This window comes from Pinus tabuliformis, chromosome 8 (genome assembly GCF_031772625.1).
Source record: "Pinus tabuliformis cultivar Carrire ecotype Pingquan chromosome 8, CPIR1, whole genome shotgun sequence".
Lineage (NCBI taxonomy): Eukaryota > Viridiplantae > Streptophyta > Pinopsida > Pinales > Pinaceae > Pinus > Pinus tabuliformis.
In genome coordinates this window covers 756,277,925-756,305,398 of record NC_142294.1, presented here as the reverse complement: position 1 = coordinate 756,305,398, position 27,474 = coordinate 756,277,925, and the positions used below count along the sequence as shown (strand labels likewise).

Sequence of the window (27,474 nt, the reverse complement as noted above, 5' to 3'; positions counted from 1 at the left end):
TTTCAAACCCCAAATTCTCTAAATTGGACCAAATTTTTTTGATTTCATGGATTCTAATGGATGTTTTCTGGTGTGTAGATTGTTCACCATGCTTGATTGGCGCGAGAGAGAGCACGAAGATGTTGATTTGGCCGCCATTAGTCATCAACCGTCCATTGATGCTTTGAAGGCATGCGGCCTTTATAAATACTGGGCCATACCTGGCATGAGGGCCCAAGTGCACTTTCTAGAGTGGCTGGTAGAAAGATGGAACATTCAGGACCAGTGTTTTTATATTGGAGGGCACCAGCTCGAGATGGAGCCCGCAGATATCTACTTTCTCACTGGTTTGCCCAAGAGAGGCGAACACTTGACTCTGTTCGGGACTAGGCCAGGTGGCCAGTCCATTGCTAGTCTCCGACTAGAGTGGTGTAACACTCAGACTCAGGAGAAGGGGATAGAGATCAAAACTATATCCCGCCCTGAACTTATGGTGATTGCCTTTACAGTTACCAGACTTTGCGGGGCTGCCGCTTTACACATTGCCACTGGATCCCAGATGCGGATGGCGATTGATTGCTATCGAGGTACCATTTTCAACTGGTGTGATGCTGTGTTGGCCAATGTAAAAGGCCAACTGACTAGAGCCAAAAACGGACAACTGAAGACTTTTGGTTATGGGCCTTTAGTTGTGAGTTTTTGCTTAGAGAGGGTTCCGATGTTGATCCCACAGCAGCTCACTGTTGAGGCTGGGCTTCCTCGAGAGCCCAAATTGATGCGATGGGTTGCGGTTATGGCCTGTCATCCTGATGAGGGAACAGAGGTTGTCCGATTTACTCCGGAGTACTTTCACTGGTTAGAGGACCAGGTCTTTTCTATACAGGATTTTCCTTATGCCGGAGTTGATTTTCGTGGAGATCTGGACATGGTTCTTCCACCGGGAGAACAATGGGATGATACAGGTAACTTCATTTTCCACATGTTTTTAAACTATTTATTTTTTTGTTTGTTTTTATATCGTCTCAAAACTGATAGTAATAATTTTCAAAATGCAGATGTAGGCCCACGTCGTCCAGCCAATCTCCGGCCTTTCGAGAGGAAATTACTAGTTGCAGCGGCACCGACCCCACAGGACGAGGCCACAGAGACTTTAGCTGAGTTGGAACATGACCTAGAGCGTCTTACAACAGATATACCGGAGACTACCATAGATGATATTCCTATCAGGCTTCAGCGCTATGTAGTCGGGGTCCAAGGACCTTTTAGGAGGTTCTTGTGTAGGGTGGCCCGTGCAGTGGTGTCATATAGAGATCATCACTAGTGATTGGATGGTCGTTTTGTAGACACATGTGACATTTTGGTTTTTTGTACTTATCATTTTTGCCGATCATAAGGTGTTTTTCAACCTATGATCGAAGACGATGTATTTTTTGACACACTCCTATATATATATATCAATATTACCGGCTTATCTTGTTAAACATGTGTGATGAAATGTTTTTAAATTTACATGTATGATTATTGCAAATGTCTATTTAACATTCGAGAAGCAATTGCATCTGCTAATGTATTTAAAGACCTTGGAATATGCTGATATTCAATGTAATCAAATTCACGTTCCAAGAGACGCACTCTCAAAAATAACCTTAATAACACCGGATTTCTAATGGCATATACTCTATTAAGCTGTAATACAACGAGTTCAGAATTTAACCTCACTATAAAACTCCGAACCCCAAATGAAATAGATTCAGACAATAACTCAATCACTGCATTGTATTCGACAATGTTGTTTGTTGTTTGACCGAGGCTCACCCCATGCATAGAAACTAACTCGTCAGAGAGAGAATAGATAACCCAAGCTGCGGAAGAGATATTCCGTGTACTACGACAAGCACCATCAGCGAAACCAATGTATGTTTGGAGAGGCATCGACATTTGCAATATCAAGAGTAAAACCATGATAAGCCAGAATAACGACGAAAAACACACTCTCTAAGCTAAGCACACTGTCTAAACTAACAAACACACCAGCTAGAAAGAAAACTAACCTAACTAAAAATTCTCCATACCCATCATTTAAGCATAATACCTCTTTAGGTAAAGTCCATTTCTGGGTTTACCCAAAGAGTCTCTATCAAAGTCTACCAGCTCATAGGCCCCTTTTGCTAGCTTTCGCTTGACAATATAGGGCCCATGCCACACAGGAACGAATTTTCCAGCACCTAATTTATCATTAGCTTGATCATATAATAGCACTAGGTCTCCTTCCGAAAAATTTCGAGGGGTCACATTTCGATCATACTGAGCTTTCATACGTTTTGCGTGAGTCTCGATCGCCAATGCAGCATCACGTCGATTCTCATCTAATTGAGCTAAGTATAATAAACGCTTTTCCTCTTCGGAAGTAGCTAGAAGTAACTCGATGGCCATTTGCAGTGACGGGATTTCACATTCAATGGGTAGCACAACTTCCAAACCATAAACTAGTTGGAAATGAGTGAACCCTGTTGATGTTTTCACTGAGGTTCGGTACGCCCAAAGCGCTGAAAATAACATGTTGTGCCAATTCGACCGATGAATACCAATGATTCGTCGGATCATGATAACTAAAACTTTGTTGATGGACTCAACCAGACCATTCGCTTGTGGATAATATGGAGTTGAGCTATCGTGACGCAAACCAAGCTGGCCTGTAAGTTCTGTCATCATAATGTTTCGAAAATGACGCCCATGGTCAGTGATTATCGCTTGTGGGACACCAAACCTAGCAATTATGTGATTGAACACGAAAATTGCAGCTGTCTTGCCGTCTGCCTCGAATGTAGGCATCGCCTCGGCCCACTCAGTAAAATAATCTACCGCAAGGATGATATACGCATGCCCCCCGGCCGAGTGAGGGTTACATGTAATAAAATCGATACCCCATTTGGCAAAAGGACCAACGACAATTATAGGGTGGAGAGGAGCAGGTGGAGCGCGCATCTTTCGATCAAACACTTGACAGTTGTGGCATTTTCGGACCGCAGTAATACAATCTTTAAACAAGGACGGCCAGAAGTAGCCAACGCGCAATATCTTTTGGGCTGTGGCATACCCAGACATATGACCGCCACACGCTCCAGAGTGACAGTCATTTAGAACCCTTTCAGCTTCTTCGTGAGTTAAGCAACGTCGAAAAATAGAGTCCGCCCCACGACGATAAAGAGTATCTCCAATAATTTTATACTGTTGGGATTGGAATCGAATTTTCCGACGTTTCGACTTTGAAACTTCGGGCCGAAAGGATTGGGTCTGGAGATAGACGATGATATCCCCATACCACGGATCTAAAGTGCTGATTAGAAACAAAGATTCGTCCGCAATGGGCTCCTCTGCCACAGTTTCCGTGTCAGCACGCGGGAAGTCACACATTAACTCTGCAAAAACTAAAGATTTCTTAGACTTAGATTTCTCAAACTCCAAGTCGAACTCCTGCAGGATAACAATCCATTTAGAGTACTTGCCCCCTAGCAATTGTTTAGTCAAAATGTAGATCATAGGGTTGCAATCCGAAATGACTGTAGTTTTATGGAGTAAAATGTAGTGACAAAAACGTTGGACAGCTTGAACGGCTGCCAATGCCAATTTCTCCACATGTGAATATTTTAGCTCAGTTGGGTTTAACGTCCGACTAAGGTAATATATCACATGTTTCGTTCCGAATTCGTCTTCCTGAACTAAGACCATCCCAATGGTGGAATGAGCGGCGGCGAGGTACAAAAAGTAATCCTGGTTGTAGTTGGGAGGATGCAGCAACGGTGCATGGGTCAACGCGTGCTTGAGTGCATCAAAAAATTTCTGAGCTATCTCATCCCAAGAGAATTGAGCGTTCTGTTTCAACAACCGTGTAAAACCCTTGGTAACCTCGGCGTAGTTAGGAATGAATCGTCGTAAAAAGTTTGCTTTCCCCTGCAAACTTTGGAGTTGGCGAAGACTCGAAGGAGGAGGCCATTTGATAATAGCTTCTACCTTCGAGGGATCGACGCGAATGTCGGCTTTCGAAACTACAAATCCCAGTAATCGTCCCACTTCTATACAGAAGACACATTTGTGTGGGTTCAACTGAATACGATAATGCCTACACCTCATGAAGATTGCTCGTAAATGGACAAGGTGATCAGCTCGATGTAACGAATGAGCAGGCAAATCATCGAGATACGGTTGCACAATGTGTTTGATGTCATGAAACGCATAAGACATCGCTCTTTGAAAAGTTGCTCCGGCATTCTTTAGTCCAAAAGGTAATTTGCAATAAGCAAATGTCCCCCATGGACAAATGAAAGCCGTTTTTGGTTGATCGGCAGGTAGAATATTGATTTGATTGTAACCGGAAAAATCGTCCATAAAGGAAAATATTTCACTACCGGCACAATCATCAATTATTTGATCGATATAGGGTGTTGGGTAGTTGTCCTTTGGACAAGCTCGATTAATGTACCTATAATCGATGCATATTCTTATTGTTCCCTGTTTTTTGTTAACCGGAACAATATTTGATACCCAATCCGTTAACGGGATCAGATAAATGAAACCTGCTTTCAACAGTTTCTCAACTTCTGCTTTAATAGCAGCCGCTTTTCGTGGCTGAATCTGACGCAAACGTTGCCGGACGAGTTTAGCGTCTGGGTAAGTCTTGATCTCATGGACAACAATCGCGGTATCAATTCCTGGCATTTCCTCATAGGACCAGGCAAACACGCCACAAAATTCTTGAAATAGGGCCTTGTATGTCTGAATTTCGTCATCTGTACACGAGGCACCTATATGAATGTTCTCAACAATTCCGGGCTTGACTGAAATGTCAATGGGAATAGTTCGAGAAATGTTTCCCAAATTCAGCTCTGAATCAGGATGTTTCATTCGATTCTGAGCTTCTTTGACATATTCAGCTGTAAAAATTGATGAGAAATCATTTTCAAAACGATCATCCTCAGGTAAAAACGAAGATCTGTGATGTAGATCTTCCCATGGTAAATCGTCTACACACAGGACTTCACGAAGTTGCTCGTCAGATGAAACAACTTCGGGAAATGCTATTAACTCCGAGGTTGATGTGAAAAGTGATTCTTCACGGACCACATTCATTTGGTCGATTTTGGTCGAACGCGGGTCGGTAAAAGACTGCACGGCTTCATAGGGAAAACCCAGAGATTCTGGGTTCGATCCTCAGCGGAGTCGCCATTTTGTCATGCAGAAAGAGTCAATTTTGCGGACAAAACCGACCTCCTTAGAAGCTAAGGCTTTCTAGTGACAAACAAAACAATCAAGCAGTATCTTTCCCTAAATATGCATTTAAAATACAAGCAACCAGGTGTTTAAAGCATACCTTTAATCCAACGCTGTTTGTAGCAGCCAAGCCTCTCCGATCCAGATGAGCTCCTCCTTCTCCTTGAAGCCTGCATACACTAACAAGAAAACGATTACATAGCACCTGAATAACTCATATAATAAAACATATTCATCATAAAGACCAAGGAGTTTATGAAACAAATTATATATAACAACTTGTTGAGAAAAATGAACTTAATTGTATTAATTGGAAACAAAAGAAACTATTACAACCAGTTCCTTGGTGTTGTGCAGGTCCCTCCCAGGGTCCAGCAAGAGTTCTCTTTTACTTTGATCAGCTCACCCACTTCCAAATGAAGCTAAGAAAGGATTGGAATCTCTCCTCTCAAGCTCTATAAGGGAGTCCTAATTTCAGCAGCATCTACCCTTAGGAATGTTCAACTTTCAACCTCTCCTCCCTCTGGCCCAATGCCTGTATTTATAGTGTTTTGGAAGAAGTTAATCAGGTCCACCATCAATGGGATAAGCCCCTCTTTCAAAGGGATAACTCCCCTCTTCATGGGATAAGTTCCTCTTTCTTTGGGATGCATGAACCATCTGGAGGCGCTCAATCCACGTCAAACCATCTTGTAGAATGCTCTAGATTCGACCACAAGTAACTTTTTTGAAGTAAAACTTGCGCCTTTTGACCTTTACAGGAGTACGCACCCACCCCTTTATAGACAGAGCGTACAAGTACGCAGGTATTATGAACTTGAGGTGCGTACACGCAGGTAAGGGTAAGAGAAACTGCGTAACCAGAGTTATATTGACTTTTAAGGACTTTCTCTCTTTCTTGGAGTTTGACATGAGGAGCAGATGTATAAGACTTGCCAAGGAGGACAATATGACAATTGATGGAGCCATACTGACTGCAAATAGTCATGGGGACAAATTTTAGTGTAACAATGAGATGTGCTCTAGCCATGAAGATTGGTGGAGAGGCTAAAGCGCATGAGATCTCCAAGACCTATAAATGGTTTGGGGAAATTCCACTTGGTAAGAGAGATATTAAAATAATTAATATTTTTAACGGAGTTCCTAAGTCTAAATTTAGGAAAATTAAAATATTAATGGGTATTAATATAAAATTGGGTGAGAATGTTCTAAATGACATGGATCAAGCAAAATATAATCTTAGCTATTGATTAGAGACTTAATCTTGGCCGTTGAAGACTCAACAGGAAAGTATAAGAGGAGGCTTGAGGGTCAGTTGGAGATACACCAAGATTGATCAGTCAGTTCGATTTTCTGGAGCGGGGTTTGCTGAGAGAATTCAAACAAGTGATCTGAGTTGCAGCGAGGGGCAGTGAGTACATAGTAGAGAGGCAGAGATAGTGCTAGAGGGCCAACGCAGTGATTGAGGAGGCTACGTAGAGCCAGCTAGAGACTGCGCAGAGGCTAGCAGGGCCTGTGTGGGTGACACAGAAAGCCAAAGCGCTAACACAAAGAGGCAGAGGGCTGACGTATGGGGTTCCAGAGCTATGCAAGGCTAGCAGGGCTGACGCAGAGCCTTGGAGAAGCACGAGAAGGTTTTTTGTGGGGCACACTAGTGCTGAGAAGCTGAATATCTGCTTCCAAGAAGAGGTATAACTGCCACATAGAAATCTTTGTTGGGTGAGCCAGTTTGGCACCCTAGTTGTACTCAATAATGCTGCTTAATAATAAAACGGTAAACACTCAGAACTGTGGCACCGGTTTTCCCAAGTTGGGTTTTTTCGGGGACGATTGTCCAAAAATAACGGTGTCTTTTGTGTGTTTGTCTATTATTTCAGTCGATGATCTGTAGATGAGTTGATACTGCATTTGTGTTTGTTTTTAGTATTTATATGGTTAAATAACTTGTTAAGGAATAAACAAGTAGGTGAAATAAACCAGATAATGCAAGAAGAATTTTTGACGTGTTAGACTTGAAATTTCAACATAGTATCAGAGCATTGCAGATCATAGGAGAACTGAAGGCACTAGCTGAAATCAGAAAATTTGCAGTAGAAACAATTGTCTCGAGAGATAGAGTTGTTCCTAAGAAGAAGGCAGCAGAGAGGGAGTGACACAGAGGGCCTGCATCATACTTTCGAGCTAGAGAGAGGGCCAATGTAGAGGCATAAGAGGCTCACGAAGAGCCACGTCATCCTACTCAGCCAGGTAGGAGTGACGCAGTTGGCCAGAGGAGCAATTCAGCCTTGCCAAGATTGCGTAGAGCTAAGAGGCTCAGTTTCTTCAACTGCGGGGGCCTAGGGAGTTGTGGGCAGATTGTGGATTGGGAAGCTGGTGGGGTACTGTTGCTGTCAAAGCAGAACAGTACCTAATGGGACAAAACCAAGGTAGAGGGAGCCACTGCTTTAAGGGATTTCTAGTCAAGAAATCCAGATCCGAGTTGTAGTTGTAAAGAGGATCGAAGAGGAGCGGATCGACAATTGGTGGGAAGACTTCCAGGAGGGAAGTCAAGACTCAGAGGGAGTCTAGGAGAGAACTTCCAGGAGGGAAGTCGAGAGTCAAAGGGAGCCTAGAAAAGGAGCGGAGATGGCAATGAATGGACTGAGGGATCAGGACAGGTTGGATGGGGCCTCCAACTTTGTTATCTTGAAGGCCAGGATCCTGTTTGTTCTGGATAGACATCACATCAAGGGCTTCGCCTTGAGAACCGTTTCTATCCTAGTCGACCCAACTGATAATAAAAGGTATGAGGATGCAATGGTGAAGGCAAAGTGCATAATCCTTAATGGGGTCAAGGATCATGTCGTACAACATGTTGTCGAGAAGAACAAGACAAAGGAGATGTGGGATACCTTGACGACATTGTATCAGGGCACTTCCGTGCAGAGGAAGATGCTGTTGGAGAATCAACTACAGTTGTATCGGATGCAGAAGGGGAGCAGATAGATCTATACCTCAACAGGTTGCAAGAGATTCAGGACCAACTTACTTCCATAGGGGCGACACTAGATCAGGATTTCATGGTGAGGATGGGAGTCCAAAGTATTTTGGGTAGAGCTACACTTCCAGGACGGGAAGAGATGTGTGCAGCTCTTCGCCAAGAAGAGATTAGACGACTGACCAAGGTGGGGAGTAGTAGCAAAGGAGATTGAATCAAGAAAAAGAGGAGGAGGAGGATGCAGCTTTGGCATCTGCGGGGCAGTAGGGGAAGAGGAAGAAGAAGGACATCTCCAAGGTAAAGTGCTTCCATTGTGGGGAGGTGGGTCATTATGTAACCCAGTGTCCTAGGAAGAAGAATAAGGGAGAGGCTTTTGACTCCAAGGCAGCTCCTGCTAAGGCGAAGAGAAAGAAGTCGAGACAGATGACTACTGTGCCATGAGTGCTCATGCACCTCTAGAGAAGAGGTGGGGAGACATCGAGCTGTAGTCAGGAGGACTACAAAAGATGAGGGGCATGATCCTTGAGGTACCCTTGGATCATATCTGGCTACGGGAGCCCCGAATGATAATAGCAGGATGACGAATGTCGGTAGAAGCAAGATGCAGATGGAACAACAAGGCAGTGCTAGAGTGCAAAGGTCTGTAGCAGCGCAGTGGGGGTTGCAGCAATGAGAGAGGCACATAGATGGTTAGAGGCACATAGGTGGTTGCAGCAGTGCGAGAGGCACAAAGGTGTTTGCAGCAGCAGAGGCAACACAGGATAACAACAGAGGTAGGTCTAGCATTAGGGAGCTTCCAGACCGAAAAGGATGTCCGTAGTTGGGTCGATCAGTTACTTACTTCTCGGTAACTGAGTTGTAGTGTAGCAATTAGCAGTGGTAGTGTTATGGGCAACACGATGCAACATGTTGAGAGTGAGTTGCAATGCAGATGCAGTGTTGGGAGGAAGGACTAGGAGCAACACGAATGTAGACGGAGCTGCAGTACAGATGTAGCAGTGGCAGTTGCAGAGCCATGGGCAACAATACATGAAGCAGCAGCGCAGAGGATGTTGGGGAGCAGGCCAAGCATCAGCACATGTACCGGTGCTGGATGATCAGTGTGATGTTTAGGGGTGGAGCATTACTAGGGCACATTCCTTGCTAAGAGGGAGTGTTGATTTGTGGTAGCATCAGATGTGCTCTAGCCATGAAAATTGGTGGAGAGGCTAAAGCACATGAGATCTCCAAGACCCATAAATGGTTTGGGGAAATTGCACCTGGTTAGAGAGAGATTAAAATAATTAATATTTTTAATGGAGTTCCTAAGTCTAAACTTAGGAAAATTCAAATATTAATGGGTATTAAATAAAACTGGGTGAGAATGTTCTAAATGACATGAATCAAGCCAAATCTAATCTTAGCTGTTGATTAGAGACTTAATCTCGGCTATTGAAAACTCAACAGGAAAAGTGTAAGAGGAGGCTTGAGGGTCAGTTAGAGATACACCAAGATTGATTAGTTAGTTCGATTTTCTGGAATGGGGTTTGCTGAGAAAATTCGAACAAGTGATCTGAGTTGCAGCGAGGGGCAGTGAGTATGTAGCAGAGAGGCAAAGATAGTGCTAGAGGGCCAGTGCAGTGATTGAGGAGGTTACGCAGAGCTAGCAGGAGCCACGTAGAGGCAGCTAGAGACTATGTAGAGGCTAGCAGGGCCTGCGTGGGTGATGTAAAAGGCCATAGAGCTGATGCAAAGGAAGAGGGATGACGCTGGGGGTTCCAAAGCTATGCAGAGGCTAGTAGGGCTGACGCAGAGCCTTGGAGAAGCGCCAAAAGGTTTTTCGTGGGGCTTACTAGTGCTGAGAAGCTGAATATCTGCTTCCGAGAAGATGTATTACTGCCAGATAGAAATATCTGTTGGGTGAGCCAGTTTGTACCCTGGTTGTACTCAATAAAGCTGCTTAATAATAAAACCCTTAGAACATTTGCACCGATTTTCCCAAGTTGGGATTTTCCAGGGATGATTGTCCAAAAATAATAGTGTCCCTTCTGTGTTTATCTATTATTTCAGTTGATGATCTGTAGATGAGTTGAGACTGCATTTGTGTTTATTTTCAGTATTTATATGGTTAAATAACTTGTTAAGGAATAAACAAGTAGGTGAAATAAACCAGATAATGCAAGAAGAATTTTTGACGTGTTAGTTGAGTCTCGACTCCGAAAATTTGCAACTGCTTGAGTCACAAACTTCTCTGCTAGTTCAGTGACTTGAGTCTCAAGCTTTTGAAGGTATTCTAGCCTAATATGCCCTATTACTTCATTTGGTGCTCTACATGGCTTTATATGGCCTCCTATCCCAGCTAAGTGTTGCTTGAACTTGTTAATACCCCCACCTTCAATAGATTTTTGGTAATATTTGTAGATCATTTTGCCATCAATTTGAATAGATTTTTGGTAATATTTGCAGATCATTTTGCTATCAATCATATCATAATGAGCACATGTAGTATCCTTGGCTTTTGGAGGCATGGTGGCTACTACTTAGCTCAATTTCTCTGTTGTTCCACTACTCCAGCAAAAACTCAACACTCTCCAAGCTCACAATGAAGTTCACAAAAATGCCCAATCAGATGTGAGGAAAATGAGAGGGGAGACCTTTTATTGGCTTAGAGGGGTTGTCTTTGGAATGAAACAACCCTTATTTTCCCTCCTAACCACCTCACAAGCCTCCAAGAATGTGTTTGGTGGGTCCACGACCAACCTGGCAATGAAGTGATCGGTTTATGACGGAACCGACCGATTTATGGGAAAACTAGCTGGTTTTGTCATAAACCCGCCGATTTTTATGCTCGATTTGTTTAGAAAAAGGGTGAATGAGGGTGACTGATTGGGTTTTTTTGACCGGTTTGGTTGGTTTGGCCAATGAACCAGCCGGTTTGACTGGTTTCCAGTTTAGACCGACTGATTTTTAATACTCTTCTTGGGCTGCACATTCTCCCTCTGTACTTGCAAACCTTCTTCAGAACTCGTCTTCCTCTGAACCTCTGGAACTTGGACCTTTTCTTACTTCTTCTTCTCATGATCTATAGGCTTGCACGTCAGCCTATATGTTGATTTAGGGTAGCATCGCATGTGCTCTAGCCACGAAAATTGGTGGAGAGGCTAATGCACGTGAGATCACCAATACCTAGAAATGGTTTGGGCAGATTCTAAACAGTTTAAAATAATTTATATTTTTAATGTAGTCCCTAAGTCTAAACTTAGGGAAAATAAAATATTAATGTGAATTAATATAAAATTGTGTTAGAAGGGTCCAAAAGTCATGGATTAAGCCAGAGTTAATCTTAGCCATTGATTAGGGACTTAATCTCGGCCGTTGAATTGTCAACGAGAAAAGTATAAGAGGAGGCTTGAGGGTCACTTGAAGAACACACCGAGTTGATCAAAATTTTGACTTTCTGGGGCAGGGTTTGCTGAGGAAGTTAAAAGAGTGATCAAAGTTGTAACTGAGGGGCAGTGAATACAGAATCAGAGAGGCAAAGATAGTACTAGGAGGATTAGCGCAGAAGCTGGGAGAGAGGGACGCAGAGTCAGCTAGAGGTTCACGTAGAGCCAACCAGGGCTCACACAGAGGCAGCCAGGAGTTGTGCAGTGCCTCAGAGAGCCAGCGTGGGTGATGCAGAGGCTCTAAGGGTTGATGCAATGCCTTCAGCCATTGACGCAGGGCGAGCTAGGGTGACGCTGGGTAGATTCTGGGCTAGAAAGGGCTGATGCAGTCCCTAGAGGCTGACGCTGGGGTTTTCGTGGCACAGATTGGAGTTGGGAATTGTCGGAGTGTTTATCCTGGGTTTCAGCTGGAACATTTGTCTCCGACTGAGAGGTACTACTTCCGAGATTATTCTCTGTTGGGTGAGCCGGTTTTGGCACCCAGATTGTATTATGAAACTGCTTAATAATTAAAACCCTCAGATAGCTGCACCGGTTTTCCTGCATAGGGTTTATCCGGGGACATTGGTAAAAGAACAATAGTGTCACTTGTGTGCTTGTTTTGTTTCCTTCAGTTGATGATCTGTGATGTGTTGAACATGTACTTGTATTTATTTTCAGTATTTGCATGGTAAATAACTTGTTAATTAATCAGAACAAGTAGGCAGAAATAAATCAAAAAAGTGCATGAAGGGTTTCTAACAGTTAGACTTAGAAATTCCAACACTATATAGACCATGCTCTCTAATCACAACACTTGCGGAACTAGAGACTTTGGCCTTGAGTCTCGCCTTTCCACACTGGAACAACACCTCAAAGTCCTTTTTCTTGATCACTGAGACAGACAATGTGTTATATCTGAGTTATGGCATAAACAATACATCCTAAACTTGCATCAATTGGCATGACTCCATCCTGAATGGCACGACACTTGATCCTCTGATCTCTTTCTAACTCTTGTTGCTCACCACCACGTTCAACTTCGAGTCCCACTCAACTAGAGTCTCGAATACATCTCGTGAACCCGTCATATGCTTTGATGCACCAGTATCCATGTACCATGCAATGATGCAACCTCGTTGAGAGATCAAAGCAAAATCCTCACTCTCCAATCTCCTGAAGGGGTCATCAATCTTGGTAGAAGTGGTGACACCTGCAACCTGCTTCCCCTTCTACTTCTTCTCATCATCTCCCTGCTTCTTCATTGGACTCTTTGCCAAATAATGACCATACTCACCACAGTTGAAACACTTAATCTTACTCATGTCCTTCTTTTGCTTGCTCTTCATTCTCGTTGCAAGAGCCACTTCATCATCAGAAGCCTTCTTGTTCGGATGAAGATCCTCATCTCACAATTCTTCCTGAATGATGTCACCACAACCTGTTCCAGTCTGGTAGCGTATTTCTGGCAACGATACCTTTTAATGAACAATTTCCACCCTGAGTTGTCTCACTGTATCCCATGAAAATACCCTTTTCTACTGTGGGCTCAAACTTCTTCCTACTATCTTTGGACACATGGCAATAAAATTTTGTGCCAAAGATACCGAAGTGTGAAACATTAGGCTTCTTTCCTATGAAAGCCTCGTCTTGTGTAACTTGTCCAAGAACCTTGTGTGGACTCCTGTTCTAAAGAAATATTGTAGTGTTGCATGCCTCTGCCCACAAGAACAGAGGCAACCCTTGATCATGCTATTGACAATTGGTAGCTTAGGGAGAAATTGTGTTTAAGGAGTTGAATCTTTCTTGGAGTAGATGCTTGTTGCAAAACTACTCCATTCTGGTGGCAATGCATTAAGTACACAAATGGTCACTTTTGAACCAAAAATTGGTTCGTGGTCTCTTAGTTGAGAGACTTTCATGAGAAGGGATGCCATATCCTCATCCTTTGATTTCTTCATTCGATATAACTTATTCTACAAACACATCTTTTGTCTTGATGTACTTAAAGAGTACAATTCATTAGATTGTCATACATAGCCTTGGAAGTTTCAAAGTTTGCAACAAATGGAACAAGGTGATGTTTAATGGATTCAACTATGATCCTTTGTGCCCTAACTTCCCCTTTCTTGTGTCTTGTCTTTGCTAGTTTCAGTAATTCCCCAGTCACATACTTCCATGCTAGATAGTTTGATGCTCCAATGAGCTTATTGTTGTCCTTGCAGAAATAACCCATATGGCTTGTAGATTCAAACATTGAGATACTTGCTTGATAATTAAGATGTCTCCAACCTTCTTGATGCTTTCAAGATCTTTGAAGAGACTTCCTTGAACGATGTTCCTAGGATTTCTCCAACAACTTCCACAAGTGATGAATGATAAGATCCTTTGAAGCTTCCTTTAAAGATGTTTACCAATGAGATTTTAACTAGATCCCTTCAAGAGACAATCCTTTTTGAAGTCTTCTTCTTTAGGCCTTCCTTGAGAGTTTCCTTTTTCCTTCCCCTTGACAAGTAATTTCTTCTAGTGTCCTTCCAGTTGCCTTCCTTGCTCACCTTAGCTCTGATACTGTGTTGGAAAATGTAATGTGGCAACCTATTAATTCAATTCTCCTTTACCTTAATACTTGCTTGTGAACTTAGTTAGTCTTCTTGTGTTCTTTACTTAGATCTTTTCATCAAACAAATATCAAGAACATAATTAACAACAATAAAGGGCACAAATATTAGGGTCTTAACTAGGGCAAAACCCCTCCAAGGGGAAAACCCATAAAAATCTTCTTTTCTTATAGAATTTGCTTCAAATGAGATACAAAGATCCAAACCTTAGACCAAGTCCTTCTCTAAGTACCAAGTCAACCCCCAACAAGTCTTTCCCTGATTCTGCACCAACTAGCTACAACTTGCAACATCAACCTATCAGCGTCACTACTGCAACTCGTACTGCAACTTCGACCGTGCAATTTCGGCCTTACAAATGCTATAGGAACCTTAATCTAGCTCCCTCTTGAGACCTTCCTGGAGAAAGATAGCTCCTCCCAAGGTCAATGAGGTCAAAATAGAGTATTCTTCTTCCAGCTACAAGACACTGCACTTCATCCTACTACAATTTGGACCTGTAACTTCAGCCTCTTCTTGTAGCACTAGAAACCCTAGAACTTCGCACGTGTGAGAGAGATGTAGCCCAAAAACAAGATTTTTTGTCCTTCTTTCCTCTTCTAGACCTTCACTCTTCCTTTTTCTAGCTTCCTAGCTACAGATTGAACTCTTTCTTGATAGATCGAACTTCTTGGGTGAGCGAGTGCTAAATGAGGTGGGACCGGATGTGGTTAGACCTACAACAGGAGGAGATGGGGCGAGCTCTAGTAAAGAGCTCCATTAGTGGCAACAACAACAAGGAATCGAAAGGTGTGAAGGAGGAAGATAATATGGCCCTTGCATCAAAGGGGAAAGCAAAAGGTCACAGCCAAGGACAAGGCTCACAGGGGGAGAAGAAGAAAAAGAAGGATATGTTAAAGATCAAGTGCTTCAGGTATGGCAAGTTTGGCCACTACAATACCCAATGTCCTAAGAGGAAGAAGGGCAAGAAGGAGAAGTAGGATCAGGCAACAACATCCACAGAGATAGACAAACTTTCTTCTAGGCTAGAGGAAGACTTTGCCATGTTTGCAGCTATACCTCCAGGAGTGAGGTGGGCTGATATGGAGCTATAGTCTCAAAGTTGCGTAGAAATTTGGTAGGGTCCATCGAGGTAAATATCAGATGGTGTCTCCTCATGGATCACTACCTTGCTCCAAGGACCTGCAGTATTCAGCAATGTGGAAAAAGTCGAAGTCGGGATTAATTCGGCAAGGGTCCAAAAGTTGAAAAACTCGTCAAAGTCGGGAGTTTTTTGAAAAAGTCGGCAAAATTAAAAAAAACCCAAAATTATTCATTTTTTTTTTTTTTTTAACATCTAGAGTATCCACAACATCAAATAAATGCATTTCCACATAAACATGTAAAGAAAGCTAATATATAATATGTATATGAGGTCTAATGCTACATCACATATCAAAATAGTGAATCAACTCCTGAATTTTGGGTCCTGTCTAAGTCTCAACTCTCAAGAGTCAAAATATCAACAAAAAATATAATAAATGTATATCATGAGTCATCTAAAAGTCATCAAGTAATCAGTCATTGAGATCCTCTTCCCCTTTTAATTTTTGTTTCCGCTAATTGTATTAAGAAATAAGTCATGCATTTATTCAGTAGATTGTAATCTGCTTGGGTAATAAGGTGTCAGGTGGTAGGTCCAATGAAAATTAACAATGAGTATCACAGTAGATGTGAAAATTAACGCTTGGTGACTCCAAGCTGCTTATTTTCTGAGAAAATAGTAGATGTCAGATTACTAACCTAGCCTTGGCATCTATTATTCAAAAACTCTTGGAGGTAAAATCCACTTCTGATACATAACCTTTGCCCACATTTACAGGGAGTTCACCACTAAAGAAGATTCCCTTTCAAAACGTGCTCTCATTGCAGGAAGGATCTTTATTGTCACAAGATTTCACAGGTACTTTGTTCCTACCTGAAAAATGGGTTCTTTTTTGAGGCACAGGTTTTGTTTTTTTTGGACAGGTTGTTGCTATTTGATCTTCATGACCTCCTCTTTGTTGTTTCTTCTGGAAGCATTCAACAATTGTAACAATGTTTTTGATGGTGTGGGGTTCTTTCTATGGAAGACTGTTGTATGCCTGTCCTTTTGGTACTTTTGTAATCTTTTGAAGGGGCAGTGGCTGTTAGAGTCTAGATCACTGAAAGCCTGGAGGCTTAGCCAATGTATACTTTGCTTTCTAACTAGAAATATGAAGTATAAAGATTTGTTTTTCCTTGGAAAACAAAAACATATCTTAACCTCAAAACTAACGGATTACAAATGAGACTGCTATGCTCGCAAGAAGTATGACAAACAATACAATGCAATAACTTGAAAATGCATGGATGGAATTTACAGTTTTTTCACCTTTGCGGCCTCTTTATCCGCGGCCTGGGAAGGGAGGAAGACTTTTTGGGTCAACTCCCGATTAAATCAGGAGTATAAGGAAAAATTCGGGATTTTTTCCTTTGTGAAAAAGTCGCCAAAAAGTCGGGGGATTAAATCGTTTAGTTCAAAAAATCGTGTTTTTAGGATTAAATCGGGATTTTTTCCAGACTTTTTCCACACTGGTATTCAGTAACAGGAGGATCAATGTTAGTTGATGCAACCTGTTCTGGTGATGCAACCTGTTCTGGTGTGATAGTTGCAGACTAGTTGCAGTCAGATATTGAAGAGTGCAGAGCAATGTTGATAACAGTGTGGGATTCAATGCAAAATCAATAACAACGCGAATTTCCCAGCAGACAGAGCAGAAACTAGTAGCGGCCAGAGACTTAGGAGAAAGTTGCAGCACAAAGACATTTGATTTAGTATTTAGGATGCTTCTTAGTTGCTATAGTTGCAGTAGCTTCAACAATAGTTGAGAGGGAGTTGGGTTGCAATGCAGATGTAGAGTTGACAGCAATACAAGTTGTACAGTGCAGTGTCAGCAACAACACAATTGCAACATCAGAGTTGTGCAGTGGCAGGGTGTCACAGTGGCCAAACACCATTGGCGTGTATGGAGGATGTTACAAAGACAAGTTGTTGTGACATATTGTGCAACACTAGCTAGAGAACACCTTCCTTACTAAGAGGGAATGTTAATTTTTGTAGCATCAAAGGTGTTCTAGTTTCGAAACTTTGTGGAGAGGCTAAAACAAAGGATTTCCTCAAAACCCATAAACCGTTTTTGGAAGTTCCACCTAGAGATGTCTCAATTAAATTAAATGACCATAGTTAAAAAATTCCTAAGTCTAACTTACGGAAAATGGTTAATTAATAGGATTTAATTGAGAAATGTGTGAATTATCTAGAAACTCACACAGATCGACTTGGAGATGTTCCCAGCCATCGATTAAGTTTTAATCTTGGCTGTTGGAGTCCCAATTGGACATTATAAGAAGAGGTCGATGGGTAGATGGAGAACACACCAGTGCAGATACTCAATGGTTTGGGCAGTTCGGTTTTCCAGTGCAGGTGATTCAGTAGGAGAAGTCGAGCTAGTAGATCGAGTAGCAGGTGGCAGAGGGGCAACATAACAGTATTTTGGAGGAGTTTCCAGTTTTGGAGAGTCAGAAAGAGGAGGCCAAGATTTTCTCTAGGATGCAGTGCATGGACTGTGCAGTTGCTTGAGCAGAGAAATTCGATTTGGCTGAAAGGAAGGACATTTTCAGTTCTAGAGGCCAAGAAGATTTTCCAGAGTGCCAGAGAGACAATTTCCTAGTGAGCAACAGGTAGGATGGCTTGATTTGTAGGAGTTTCGGGCTGAGCATGAGTGGGTCTACGCTAGGGTGACACAGGGCCTGTGTAGAGCAGGGTGGACGACTTGGTTTTCAAAGGCAGTCAGGTTCCGGGATTGTTCAGAGAGGGTAAAATCCCTCATTATTTTTTTGTCAGTAATTCTCTTGGGTAGAATTGCCAGTTTGAAGACATTTTATTGTACTCAGAAATTCTGCTACTGCATAATAGTAAAAACCGTCACTGCTGCAACCAGTTTTCCCATATTGGGTTTTTTGGGGACTTTTGGCCAAAATAATGGTGTCAAAATTTTTGTGTGTGTACTAGTATTTCTCAGTTCCTGTTTTTGCTTCCAAAATAATAAATTTTGTGAAGAATTTGCAGTGTGAATAATTCGTTATTTTGTCATAAACAACATAAATTGCATAATTAATTTATCAGTTAGAAGAAATCTTTCCAGTTGCTGCATTTCAAATAATTTTCACATAAACCACTACTCAGATATGAAGCTAAGCATTCGAGGAGTAATCACATTAAAATTTTGATAATAAGAATCCCTAAAACACATAGAATTGATCATATTAGCTCACAATTTTTTTTAGTTGTTTTTGTAGCCTTTATCTTACTATTTGATGACTGATTTTGCTTGGCCGTGGGCTATTTGTGGACTAATATCTCTTGACAGTAGGCTCTTGCAAGGTTTGGTGCATGATCTCCATCTCTGAAATATTGTTGATCTCTTGTGCATTTATTGTGGCATTTAATAGCTTGAAGCATAGTGGATTGGTAATTACATCGCTTGTTTTTTTTCGATCTCATCAAAAGTGTTAAGAGGAGCCTCTATCCATTTCCTAACTCTCCGTTGCATCTTCTGCTCATATCAAAATTGATTGCATAGTTCAGATCTGGTTCCTAAATTGCATCCTCATGTATCACTATTAGCAGTCTCATCTATCATTAGCTACTTGTGCTTATTACACTTAATTTCACTTGCCTCTAATTGATATATTGTATAAAGTGAAGAACATCCTAATAAGCACTCACAATCTAAAGGCATTTGAAATTGTCTCTAACAATTCTAATTTAATCCTAGTTGATCACCTAATGTTTCATTGAGTATAAAATTCATGCTACAAGTTTGTCATCTATTGCTTTAAGTGGATCTTGATATTTTGATTGGCTATATCGTTAATTGGAGCATATGGTATCTCATTGAAGCATTGTCATTTGCATCATCATTAGTTGCAAAGTTATCCTTCCTGTACTTGTCACTGGTCCTTATAAATATTGCTGTCTTATTAAAGTGAAAGTACCATTTTCATCTTGTATTGCAAGTTATCTCTGCATCATGTACTAACCCTTTCGTGTAGCAGTGTTGTTTTTGTAACTTGTCATTTGTATTTGAGCAAGTATCTTAATTTGGGCATTGTATTGAAGGCACTGGTCTTTGAATATTTATCTCATTAAGTGTCTTGTAATCTACTCTAATTAATCTCAACATCTAAATTGACCAATGTTTCAGAGTGGTTCCAACCTTGTAGGACTTCATATAGAGAAAGTGGAATTTCATATTCCACTCAAAATTCATTAGACTTAACGATTTTCAGGATTTTAGGATTGGTAGGATTGCAACATTTTCATTGAAATCTAGCATGTATGGAGATATGGGATTGGAATTTAATCAAGAGCATGAAGCACTTTATGTAACTTGATGTTGGAGACTTAACGATTTTCAGGATTTTAGGATTGGTAGGATTGCAACATTTTCATTGAAATCTAGCATGTATGGAGATATGGGATTGGAATTTAATCAAGAGCATGAAGTGCTTTATGTAACTTGATGTTGGTGGTATCTACTATCAATTCCTGATTGGTGGTGTTGATTGTTGAACTCCCCTTAACACAAATGTACCTTTCACTCAAACCGAAATAATTGGTTAAGCATTTTAAGCTTTCGACCATATTATAAGATTGAGGAGATGAACCCTTCACTTAAACCAATATCATTTGGTTAGGCATGTTAATTTTTTTCAATTTCAACTATATTATAAGATTGAGGATTTTGAATTTGAAGACTTTGAGCCAAATGATTTTTATGTAGATCTTGTTGATGAGCACATTTCTAGTAGTGGTGAATTAGTGATCAGTTTGATAATTGATCATGTTGATCAATGATTTGTAGTAGGCCAATGGCCCAATCAATGTTGCACATATCACAATAATATCAGAATTATCAGGATACTATTGCCAAATTGCCCCTTGCCGATATTATTACCATAATGTATCATGATAATTTCCCTGTTTTGAATTATCGCAATAATTTGGTTAATTATCGTGATAATTTTGAAATTATCACCCTGTTTTTCAATTCCAACTTATTAACATTTTAATTTTTTTCTTTTTTCTTTTTCTATCCCTAATATTTTAGAAGTGATTTAGGGGATTGAGCTATGAGGATAGACTTCCTATTTCCATCCAGCAAACAACCAAAAAACTATTGTTTTCGTTTCCCAAGATTCATGTCATGAGATACATATGTCCCCCAGGGTCCCGTGTCCCGTATTTTACGTATTGGACACGAAAACGGCCCTAATACGTGTCGAATACAATTTTCAACGTGTCATGAAAACTTGAATACGTATTCTACGTTTTCCGTGGTGTCCTAAATTTCGAATACGCGTATTTGGTTGGTAGAATACGTTGCCCTAACGTATTTCGACAGGTTGAATACGTACTGCGAGAAAAACATAATTTAAAGCCTACGCGTTGGTCTATTTCGGGTTATTTTGGTTCTGCTGTCATCTGGAGCTGTCGTGTGGAGCTGCAAGCAGGGTGTTTGTCTTTTAAGTTAGCATTATATTTGAAGTTTGGAGCTATTTGAAGTCTGGAGCAGAGTGTGCCAGTGTGCAGCGTTCAAGACCGGCCCGTAAACCAGTAAGCCGGAACCCCTAAACCGGAACCCGTAAACCGGAACCCATGTTTTATTTGTGCATTTCTTTTTTTTTGTCAAACGAACAGCGTGAACCTTGTCGGGGTATCAGTTTGAACTGTGGTATGAGCTGACTGGTTTCTGTTACGTATAGGAACTTGGAAGCTGAATGCATATATGGGATAGAGTCGTTGTTAATTAGAATCTGTCATACCTAACTTCAGTCTTAACACTACTGTTCTCACCGCCAGTCTAAGACTTCACAACATGTCTTTACAGAAGTTATCCAACTTTTAAATTCGCTTGATCACTCAGAAAGCATGTCAACTGGCAGTAAAAACATCTGTTCTTGATTCGCAATCAACATCTGCTACTCAAGCTAGCTTGCCAGCATTCATTGCTAAAAGCTTCCTTTGCCCCTGCTTTGCACTGCAGCTTTAGTAATGGCCCCCTTCTCTATTGAAGCCTCCAAAGCATATTAGACATGTGGACCACAGAAAAACTCAAGAACAGGTGCATATTTTCCTCTGGAACCATGGCAACAGACGATTTGGATTGTACCACCAAGTCATAAGGACATATTTACAAGTCTCAAGTTTGTTAGATAGTGAGGGCTCATGCAACACATACCAATAATTTATAATATATAAATTTATAAGTGAAAAGCTTCCACGACACTCCACTCCTGGGATTTGTTGGGAAGGAGCATGAATGGCACTCCCATTATTGCTTCTCACTTCACTTCACACACTGGTGACAGCCTAATACTATGTTATTTTTCAACGCTGCAATAGATGACCAAACAGCAAACACCATCAAAGATTTTATAACTCAGTTATCTCATTCATTTCAATATCACAAAATACAAAACCTTCTATATCAGATTATCTAATCTTATTTAATTTTGACCTTATCTAATGTAATCCTAACTAATCTTGATTAACTATTGACAGTTGTGCTTGTGCTTCTACCTAGTTTCACATATAGAATTGAATGTTAATTAATTGCAATTCAAGCAAGCTGTATGCACGTCTGATTTCATCAAGATTGCAGTCACTAGATTTACCTGACTAAATCTCTAAATTTGAAACTCCAGCAGATTAGCCTCTCTTCTAAAATGGAAATCCGAAAGTGATATGTTACATCAGTTGAAAACTCACAAGTTAATAGGCACTCCCTGAAGGCTGAAATCTCTATGTAGCACACTTTTCTTCCAACCATTGGAGATTCAAAATTTGTATCACATCAATTTTTTTATTAACTGGCTAAATATGTCAATTTGAAATTCACTGTGCCCATACTTCAAAACTCACATTTCGTTGTGGCTGCTTTATATCTGACAGGGTATTATATTCCTTAAAGGCTATAACATATCAGCTGTTGAACCTTGATCCCATTAAGTCAGTGAGAATTTATGCATTGCTAACCATTAAGACATGTTGATCTAACATTGATTCCCTACCAATAGCTACTACTGCTAGCTTGTCTGCTTGTGGGATTCCATTCTTCAGAGCTTACTCCATTCCTTTAAGATGTAACTTCAGTTATTCCTTCAATACAGAACTATGAGAAACTCAACTGCTGACAAAGCTGAGTATGATTACAAAGGCTGACTCCCGTGGCAAACAAGTTGATAGCTGAAACTTTCAGCTTTCCACAGAATATGAAAAACCACCTTTTTTTAAAGTGAAGTATGAACTTTGAGAAGTAATTATATTTTAATTTGATTAGATAAGCTGCAACCTGCAATTTAATATTTGTAACATATATATATATATATATATATATATATATTTTTTTTTTTTTAAATATATATAAAACGTGTCCCCCGTGTCCTGTTTCCAGGTCGCTGCGTTTCGTATTGAATACTCGTATTTACGTGTCCTCCGTGTCTCGTGTCCTCGTGTCATGTGACTTAGGTTAATGGTAATATTAAAGTCTTAAAATAAAAGTGACATTTTCCTTTATCTTTCATTTTCATCTTTTTACTTAAATTTTTAACATTACCATTAATTGACTCACGATGTTTGAGAGTGGTTCCGACCTTATTAGATTTCATATGGAGAAAGTAGAATTTTAGATCCCACTCAAAATTCAACAGACTTAACAGTGTTTGGGATTTCAGGATTGGCAGGATTGTAATGTTTCTACTGGATTATGTGATGTACAAGGGTATGGAACTAACATTTAATCAAGATCACCAAGCTCTCTATGTACCTCGATGTTGGTGGGGTTGATTGTTGAGCCCCTGCTTCATGACCCTATTAAAAATGTACACTTCACTCAAGAAAAATTATTGATTAGGATGTTAAGCTTTTTCTACATTAATCTAATGTTTAGTGGGTGATCTTGATGAATATGACCCCGATATTGACAATGATTTTGATTTTTGTAGCTAGTTGTTGTAGCATGGTTTTCTTTTGATTTCGAAGGCCATTTAGAGCCTCTTTATTGATCTATTTCAATTCAGAGATGGATTGCGCTCGTTGATATTTTGGTTATATGCACCCTTGTCATTTAGATGAGAATTTTGTCATATTTGTGTATAATAATTTGGATTAATATGGATGTACATGAATTATATTTTCTTTTCAAAATTTGAATATCATATGTATTTTTTTGGTCAACCAATCTTTTGGTCTAGTTCTGATAACATTGCGAAGGGTGAATTGACCATTTTCCATCAAGAAAACAAGGGGAATGCCGTTGTTTTCATTGCCATGGTTCATCTCATGAGATTCATTTATTTTTGTTTTGATCAGATTTTGTATCATTCTATTAGATCTTATGACTCAAGACAAATATCATATTTCAATATAGATATCTGATGTATCTACTCTCACTTGGCATCTTATACATCTTATATATCGATTTTATTTGCATATTTATGTATCAATGCGCTTGTTTAATGTTGATTTTGTTTTAGAAGTTAAAAAATTGAAAAAAAATGATTATTTTTGTATTGTTTAAGGTTTCCCAATAATTTCCGATGATTTCCAATATTTTCCCCAATATTGCCGATAATTAAAATTTTGGACCCCGGCGATAAATTTCCGATAACAATGAATATAACATTGAGCCCAATAGCTTGTAGCATTGTTTTTGGACTCTAGAGGTCATTTAGAGCCTCATCTATTATGTATTTTGTTGTTGATATGCATTGCACTTGGTGCGATTTTGATATATTTACTCTTACATGGTATATATATGAGACAAATTTGCATATTATCTCTAATCTTTTGGAATCATGATTTGAAATCTTAAATTTTTTCTTTCATTAAAATATAATTATTTTTTGTCTTCTTCCAAATCCAGTTCATTGAATCTGGTTTGATCCAGTTTCAGTTTGAAACTTGGTAAGATAGGTGGGTTGGTTCAAAACCTGGTTTTGGTTTTTAAAACTATGGTTTCTAGTGTGGTTAGCGGTGTCAAGAAGTAGGCTTGGTGTCATTTTAAGGCTTATTTTCAGATGTATGACCCCAAACAGAAAGAAAAGGAGTTGCATTATGGTGGCTGGTTCATTTGGTTCCATTTATATACCATGGAACAATAGGATTTAGACACGGTTGGATTGTGTTTAAACTTTAAGGGCCTTAAAAATATCTCCTTTTCAAGAAAACTGTTGCCAGTGGATTTGTGAATGGATGTTACAGGCTCATACCATTTAGCCATTCAAACAACCATTTTAGTGAGAGTTGGGACATATGATAGACTTTGCCTCGTCTGCTTTGTTGAAGTTGAATGTCTCAAGTTTGGAGTCTTTTAATTTTCCTACGAAGTTTTCTCCTGGTGTACTAGGGGATAAGCATTCTTTTCTCTGCTAGGAAGCTGCTATTTGTTGGATGGTTAAGTTTATGATAGGATGGGGGAGAATGTCAGCCTCAATGGGCGTCGTGAGTTGCAAACATCTATGAGTTGACTAGAGGAGGTTCATGTTTTTCAAGAGGAAGATCTACAAAATATAGCTCTTTAGGAGGACACTGCAAGTTGGAGATGGTTGTTCACAAAGTGGAGAAGTACATTTCTATGAGTGCTTGGGGTTGATCTAGGTTGTAATGGATTCAAGAAGGGGATGGTTTCACATTATTCTTTTACTTCCTACAAAAGAAGGTAGTTGTAGATAGGGTTCTTGCGTAGGATTGACAAATCTCGACAATGACCTTGCTGAGATTGAAGGGATGTTTGGTTTACACTTTCAAAATAATTATTTTTCTCATTATGATTTGATGGACAGGGTTGTGGCAGCTAGGAATTCTTGGTATATGGTGATTCCCTCATAATGTGTGAATTGTGGAACAAGATAGGTTGGACAATGACTTCTCAATGGAGGAACCTTTTGTTGCACTTAGCTCCATTCAGAATCTGATGTCCCTAAGGTTGGACAGGTTGCCTTGTGAAATTTCCAAGGCTATGTGGGACACAATGGGGGATGACTTTTGTTGTTTGGTTATTGTATTGAGGCCTTTTCCGTAGGGGCTTTGGCCAAATCTTTCGATCAGTGACCTGTTAAGCTAATTCCAAAAAAAGGGCCAAAGATTCCATTGGTGGGTGGAGGCCTATTACTTTGCTTTGTGTTTCTTACAAGATCTGGGCCAAAGTTTTGGCTCGCCATATTTGTAATGTTGCCAGGAAAGTGGTTTGGCTAGAATAGACAAGGTTTGTGTAGGGATGATTTATCTTGGAAATTGTGAATGGAGATGTTCAAAGAGTCTGGTCAACACACACTCTTCCTAAAGATAGATTTTGACAAGGTCTCTGATCTGACTGATTGGTCCTGCATCATAGAGATGTTGACATGCTCAGGGGTGGATTGAGTTGTGTTGATATGGTGAAAACTCTTTTTTTCAATGCCATAGCCTTTGTATCAGTTAATAACTCTCTTTCTCCACGCATTTTGTTGGATCGGTCCCTTTGGTAGGGATGCTCTTTGGCCCTTTAATTGTATGTGTTGACAACATATGCTTGGAGCTATCTCGTGGAGGCTACCTGCATCGAGGTGTGCACCTAGGGTATTTCTCTTCTTGATTGTTGATGTAAGTATTAGTTTATCCATGGCATGGGCACATGGATTCTCATATAATAAATGTAGGCATAAATAGATCACTTCTAGACTTGCTAAATGTTCATTCTTTGATAATTGTGCAATAATTCAAGACCAATGAGATAGAATTGGTGCTTGAATGTTTTGAGTTTACTTAAATTGAAATAGGATCAGATAGGTAAGTATCAAAAAACTTAAAGCTAAAGTATTGTATGATATCATTTGAATAAATTACAAGTGCAAATTCAAAGGGAAATTTTATGAGGCTTTTTCTTTAATTTTTGAAAAAAACTAGTTGCATGTAGTTATTAATATAAAGACCAATGCAATTGTTGTAGAAACTTTAAACATGCTTCTTTTGTCTTTTCTTATCACTTGCATATTTTATACTTCTGTTTGTGGTGGACAATTTTATCTGATTTTTCTACTTCTTTGTGCACAGACCAAAGTTAAAGAACTGGAAAATAAGCTTGCTAAAGCTCAGGCTACTAAGACAATTGAAGGTGCTGATGGTCACTGGAAGGGTGATTCAGCAAAAAACGGTAATTCGGAGATCGATGCTTTATTGGCAGCTAAGAAGCTAGAGGAAGAACTTGCCAAAAGGGATCAACTTATTGAGGTTTGTAGCTGTGAATAATACAAATTTACTTTTTCCAACATGCATTATGCATACTTGTTTTGGTATGGTACATCTTGTAACTGATTTTTGGAGCCTAAAATGGTCCTTTCGCTAATCCTAATTCAAAATCAGTTTTCCCCTTTTTGTGATTCTATTTGTATACAGACTACATATGATAATTGTAGAGTGTCAGTTTGTAAAGGAAATTATTGTGTGCCAAAATCTGTTCATAGCTTCTCTTGTTTGCTACAAAATAGTGTTTTAGTGCCCACCTGTATTTGTCATGTAGGCTGGTGTATGGTACATGTGAGCTAGGTTTGATGGTTTTCCAGAAACAATAGTGTGCCATGTTAAAAAGGGTCTAATGTAACATGTAATGAGTCGTTCTACTTATGATTTTAAGGATATTTGGGATGAGTAAATTTGTAACCTTTAACCCTTATGGTTAAGTCATTTCCTAAGAAACTGGATTCGTCCTCCCCCTTGTGTCCCGAATCCCATGTGTTAGACATGATTCTCAAGGGACACGTGTCCGATTCATGGCTCGAGTGTGTCTGAATATGTGGGATTCGCTAGTCCCGCAAATCAGATTCTCCAAACAACATGTCTCTATTTCAGGCACATGTCCCTCTAGAAAAGCGTGTCACAAGTCTTTAAAAGCTCGATTTGGGCCGCTTTCTCTTCATTTTTGTGTCTCTCTTGCTGTGGGTGTGTGGGAGTGAGTAGCAAAGGGTTTAGGAGCATTTTGGAGGTGATTCAAGCAACCGATAAGTGCATTTTGCTTCCATTTTTGCTCCAGCAGTTTCTCTATCCATTTTGTTTACATGCTAGTGCATTTTTTCTTTATTTTTTTACAACATTCATGGCTCAATCAAGGGCAGCAGGGAAGGGGCA

General features: G+C 40.1%; 1 protein-coding gene across 1 annotated transcript in view; it reads left to right on the top strand.

Moving 5' to 3' along the window:
• The window catches only part of LOC149237796 (kinesin-like protein KIN-14L), a 422,935-nt gene that overhangs the window by 176,686 nt on the left and 218,775 nt on the right, over window positions 1–27,474 (top strand). The window contains exon 13 of the mRNA XM_089372799.1: window positions 26,404–26,580. Within this exon, the coding sequence (XP_089228925.1) occupies window positions 26,404–26,580 (177 nt within the window). The remainder of the gene's footprint in view (window positions 1–26,403; window positions 26,581–27,474) is intronic.